This window comes from Rhipicephalus sanguineus, chromosome 5 (assembly GCF_013339695.2).
Source record: "Rhipicephalus sanguineus isolate Rsan-2018 chromosome 5, BIME_Rsan_1.4, whole genome shotgun sequence".
Taxonomy (NCBI): domain Eukaryota; kingdom Metazoa; phylum Arthropoda; class Arachnida; order Ixodida; family Ixodidae; genus Rhipicephalus; species Rhipicephalus sanguineus.
Genome location: NC_051180.1, coordinates 43,059,722 through 43,065,721, shown reverse-complemented (window position 1 = coordinate 43,065,721; position 6,000 = coordinate 43,059,722). Strand labels below are relative to the sequence as shown.

At 45.8% G+C, this 6,000-nt stretch overlaps 1 protein-coding gene across 1 annotated transcript in view; it reads left to right on the top strand.

Annotated features, from left to right (window-relative positions):
* Positions 1 to 3,219: 3,219 nt before the first annotated feature.
* LOC119393555 (atrial natriuretic peptide receptor 1) overlaps positions 3,220 to 6,000 on the top strand; it is a 215,530-nt gene continuing 212,749 nt past the window's right edge. The window contains exon 1 of the mRNA XM_037660647.2: positions 3,220 to 4,152. Coding sequence (XP_037516575.1) covers positions 3,384 to 4,152 — 769 coding nt within the window. The 5' untranslated portion in view covers positions 3,220 to 3,383. The remainder of the gene's footprint in view (positions 4,153 to 6,000) is intronic.

Genomic DNA, 6,000 nt, shown 5'->3' with positions numbered 1-6,000 from the left:
ATTTGTTCCACAATTTCATTACTTGTAGTTCATCGCATTACCAAATGTATAAGAAAAAAAAATTCGGCAGATCCCACGCCCTGTGGCAATCGGTTTCATGCGAAGGAGCCGGTCAGTGATTGTCTAGGCTGCATTTTTGGCTTTGAGCCAAGCGTTAGGAGGTGAATCGACGTATTTTTGTAAGTGCAGTAGTTGTTTGCACATCATGGTCTTACCAGGAACGTCGACGACACTGGCGTTTAAAGAGTAACTTATGGTCTGACGTAACGTCAGAACTCACGTTAGAGCATAGACGCCTATATTATTGAAACGAAGTGTACTTTACGGTGCGATGATGTGAATATCATATGTAACTTCAGTCAACGTATTCCTCCGAGATCGATAAACAGTTGAAAATAGCTTGCTGAATCATAGGAATACAAGTGCACTGTTTATTAGACTGCTATAAAAGCAGTCTCGATCAACACTGGAACCACAATAGACGTTGCACTGACATTACGTCTACATCAGGGTCTTTTTCCCGAAGCAGCTTCGAGACCTGGCATGGCTCAAAATGCTTGGGTTCGATTCCTGCTAGGATCCTGATATTCATTCTTTACATTCGTTGGGTCAACGCTGCCGATGTCGGTTTTTCTTAACGCTGTCGCATTTAATGGTGAATTCCACTGGAGGATTTGGAGTGGCCGACGAACTCTACGGCTGAACACTCCACTCCGTGGAGAGCATCCGAAGGAAATCTGCCAATGGAACCCAAGCGCCCTCGCCAGAGCAAACGGTAGGGGGCGCTAGCGCACATCTGCTTCGCGAGCGCCCAGCATTCCTCGCAGTTCGCGCAGTTTTCGCCTTCACGGGCGCGGTCGGACAGCGCATTTAATCGCACACGCGGTACGCCACGCTCTGCGCACGCGCGGGGAGCTTGCGACTTCCGCTCGAATCCGCCGCTTTTCGCGGAGTAGAGAGAGCTGCTCCGTGGAGTGGATCTGGCGCCGGAGCTGCTCAAGATCTGCCAATAAAACATACAGGGAGCACTCTCAATCCGCCAATGGAACAGACTCGCTCTGAATGGAGCAGAAAAACTGCTACCGGAAGTGCTCCGAACCTGCCAATGGAAATCACCATAAATTACCAATGCTTGCTCTCGCCGTTCCTGGGTAGACATAAATTGCCCATCACCTGTGGCGCATACCCGCATACCACGGCCACACGTGTCTTCAGGAAAGGGTTTGACGACGTACGCGACGGGATTTTCACGTTATTCCTGTCATGACCTGACAGTCATATTCGTCAAACCTTCTTACCCTCACATACCAATTTTGGTCTACACCAAGTTAAGTCAGAGATCACGAGAGCACCCAGTCGTAGACGGCTAGATAGATAGATAGATAGATAGATAGATAGATAGATAGATAGATAGATAGATAGATAGATAGATAGATAGATAGATAGATAGATAGATAGATAGATAGATAGATAGATAGATAGATAGATAGATAGATAGATAGATAGATAGATAGATAGATAGATAGATAGATAGATAGATAGATAGATAGATAGATAGATAGATAGATAGATAGATAGATAGAAACGCTCAATGTGCCTTAGGTTCGCTAAGAAATGCTTCGAATTTGATAACCTAGAAAGTGTCATGTTACCTTTTCGTAAGAAAGAAGGTATCCTTATTGACATATAAAACAAGCCCCCAAAGTATTAATCCCTGAAAAATCGACTTGAGTGCGGCTGTGTGTGCCTAACTTGTATTACAGGTGTGTGCGGGAGATGCGTGCCGCTTTCCTTCAGCGTAGGCACGCGACGTCCGTTGTTTTCCATGTTTCCCTCGAGCTATTCTTGGAACCTCTCGCCCGAAGTAATTTTGAACTATATCGACTTTACGACTTGCAATTCTTAGTAAAATAGAGGTGAGGAGGCGTCCGCAATGACCACCCTCTCCAGGAACCGCTACGGCTGTTTATATTTCCAAGAGTCCATGTGAGCTTGGAAACGGTACCCCCCCTTTATTTGTTTTTTTATATGACCTTATGCGAGAGAGTTATGTTCGGTTGTCGTATCATGTCCGGCGTTCATGAATAGTAGCAGCAGCTGTAACATCGGCTTGCCGGCAGCCTGCAGGCCGTGCCAAACGTAGCATTTCGTCAATCCTGAGTTACGACACTAAGATTTGCCCGAAATCATCACCAATGCATAAGTAACGACATCCCTGAATCGGTGATCGCAAACAAACAATGCCGACCTTCCTATAAATTGGCCTGCCTACGTACGTCACTTTACATATAGTTCTACATATAGTCCTTTTTCTGTATACCTTCTACTGATTCTGTGTATCTGCAACGTCGGAGCTTTGTATCTATCGTCTTTGTGTCCTCTTTGTGTCGAAGGAGCATTCGACTCGTCAAGCTACTAAGTTTAGAAGCCTTCAGTGGATGCTGCTTTCCTTTCTATGCAAAGAGAAATCTACTTCTAGAGAAGCTTGCGAAGGAGTTTCAAGCACCTGCATAGCTCTGTTTTCTTTTTTTTAACTGGCGTGGTTCTGTGGTATAATACTGCCAGGAAGAGGGCCCGGGTTCAAATTCCTTCGGTCCTGGATATTGTTTTACCCATTTCGCGTGATATCGGCTACGGACACCGGCGTCTGCGGCGGACGGACAACTACGCCACCAAAATCGGCTCTGTGATCTCATAAGCGCTTTCGCTGTAAAATCATGAATCAGGTCATGTAAAATAACGATTTCAGCGTATAGTATTTTGTAGCAGAAGGAGAAATCAAATGAAACAACTATTTTTTTTTATCAGAGAGTTACCGCGTTGTTTAGGATGAGTTCATTTTGAAAATCATGAAATCAAGGTGAGAAAATAATACTCCGGGAAAGAAATGACCACGCAAGTTGCATGAATAAAGCTACTGCCTGTTCACTTAACATCTAGCAAATAGAGTTTCGCTATTGTGACGGCGACAAAGGGAATAGATTGTCTAACAAAAAAAAAGGAGAAAGTGGAAATATCTACTAGGTTTGAAATCTCTTTATTGAAAATTCATAAAAAAAAAACAGCGGGTGAAACATGAACGACGACGCGGCGAACCCCTTCGAACTTGTATCAAGCAGAAATCAGGCGAGTGAGCCCGCGCCCGCGGCGTGGCGCCACTTTCCACGCCGGCGCGGCGAGTCCCAAAGCCAGCGCGCTGCTCGATGTTCGAAGCGCGGACTCTGAGGGCCACAGCCACGGCTGACAGCAGCCCCTACGGTGCCGCCGAGCAGCCGCCGTCCCGCGCGGCGCGCTTCCCAAGTTCGAAGCATGCTACTCCGCGTTCAAACACTCCCGCCGCAGCCGCATTCCACCTGTGGCTAACGACTGCTCTCGAAAGGAATATGACGTCGCAACTCGGAGCGCCCGTCCGTAGGACGGGCACCTTTTTGCTTCTCATTATCTCGATTTCTTGCCCCCGTGTTCTGTGTCAAGTGCTTCAGCACACCAAAATCGCGCTGCCCGGAGCTGCGTTAGAAACGAGAGAAGAGGCACTGAAACTGAAAGGGCCGCACCGTCCACCCGAGCTCTTGGTGCTCGCGCCGGACGACGATATGTTTCCGTACTCGTTGCACAAGGTCGTTCCCGCTGTGATGGTGGCCGTCGAGCACTTGCAGCACAGCAGAAACCTCACGCTCGTGGTCAACTACAACAACACAAACTGTTCCTCGTCGCACGGCCCGCTACTGGCGTTCGACCACTACATCGCCGGCAAGGTGGACGTATTCCTGGGGCCCACATGTTCGTACGTGCTGGCGCCCGTGGCCCGCTACAGCGCCGAGTGGGACCTGCCAGTGCTCACGTCGTCCGGACAGAACGACAACTTCGACATGAAACACCCGAACTACCGCCTCCTGACGCGCATGAACGGCTCGTTCACTCAGGTGGGCCAGCTTTTCATCGAGACGCTGCGCCGCTTCGGTTGGCAGGTGGTCGCTTTCCTTTTCCACGAGTTCCGCGAACGAACCAAGGGCCACTCGGACTGCTTCTTCAACCTGGCCGCAGTTTTCAACGCTCTCGGCGGTGGGCACATGTTTCACCAAAAGTTTGACGAAGAAGATCCCAGCCTGAACCTCGAAACTCTGATGCAACAGGTGGCACGCAACGCTAGAAGTGAGTATGATTTTTCTTGCTTTAAAATCGGGCTTTATTTCTTTCTGTGCTTGTTAAATTGCTGCAGACGAATGACCGCGCGTATAATTTTATGAATCACACCCCACATATTTATTACCATGGTGCGAAAAACTCTCGTTGGTTATAATGCGCACCATAATATTTCCACTAGGGCCTTCTATTAAGAATATTGGATAAGAGGGTCATTTGTCGCTACTTCCACCGCGCACTTAAGGTGGCATTAGTGCTATAGTATACAGGGGCGTAGCCATAACTTTTTTTGAAAGGCTTCGATCTTTCTTTCGGTATATTCATGCGTGTGTTTGTATGTGCGCGCTAGTAACATAGCCAGCAATTTTTTTCGGGGTGAGGGGAGAAGGATTTAACCATACTTTATGTATGTTCGCGCGTGCGTTTGTATGTATGTGTGTATATATACACATGCGAAATTGAAACATTTCGAGGGGGATGGGGGTGGACCCCCCCCCCCCCCCCAGTCCCATCTGGCTACGTGTGCGCGTATGTATACGAATAAAAAGATGTTAACATTCCAGGAAGGGCGAGGAAACGGGGGCTTGAGCATCCCAAGCTACCGTCCTGGCTACGCCACTGATAGTGTCTTCTGCTACAGACATTTTTATGCCCACTGACTGTTTAGCACCGATATGTCGCAGCTTTGCCTATATCTAATATTGTGAGTGTCGATAAATAAGTTAAACAGCGATGGAGAAAAACCTAATTTTACGAATAGAGAGGCTTAAAAAAATGAAAGGACAGACAAGCGTCAACTCTCTCGCCAAATGTCAGTCTGGGTTTTCGCAGGTCACAATTTGTCGAAATATTCAACTGACAAGGCAAAAAACCGCACTTCTGCTATTTCAAATTTCAGTTTCAACCGCAGATTTCAGTTTTGATCTAAAATATCACGCCTCAAAATTAAATATCTTCGAACCTCTTAATTCTACCGGGAAATATTCGATAATGTTCAAAAAAACTGTGGCGAGTTTGTCCTCGACAAAATTACTTATTATTGTTGTTAACCTTTCTTACGTTTATTGCCTATCTACCATTCGGTCTCATCAATAAAAATCACGGGGTTCCTGCTGGCGATGTAGATTTTTCATTCCATGTATGTTAGCGTTGTGTGGTTTTTCTTATTCTACTAGTTGGTTTGTCCATGTACTATTTTAAATAATTGTGAATTAGCGTCTTGCCAATATTGAAACCGGGGGGGGGGGGGGGTGAAGTGAAAGAGAGAATGAGGCGAGTTAAAATTAAGGGATGAATGTGCCTTGCCTACGTGCGCTGCTTCACACGTAAAAATGAACTGTTACCGACGCGTCCGACTATCAACTTTACTGAATAAAAAATGGTAGTCGCACTTTGCATGCAGTTACTTGCTATAACATTTTTGAGAACTAATCACATCGCTTTTGCCGTTTTCTGGCTTTTCTCGTTATATTTATTTGAGACGCGTCAGATAAAGTCTGCTGAGACCAGCCAGCAGACTACTGTATTTATTGATTTATTTAGAACGAACTCGTCAATTTCTACAAAAGAAGTGTTCCTAAGAAGCTTGTAGAAAAAAAGCAAATAACTGCTCGATGGACAATTTACTTATAACCTGCCATGACACAAAATTGGTGCAACGTTTATTTAATTAAAAAATAGATCCGCTAGAATGTTTGTCTACAATATCGGGGTGATTCTAAGTTTTTCTTCTATTATTTCGCGGAAAAAAAATGAACGAAACTGCTGATGTACTTAGGAAAAAATACACCTAGTTTTTGTGCAATGTTTACTTATTCGCATGTTTAGTTACACGAAAATAAATGTTCTAGAATGAGT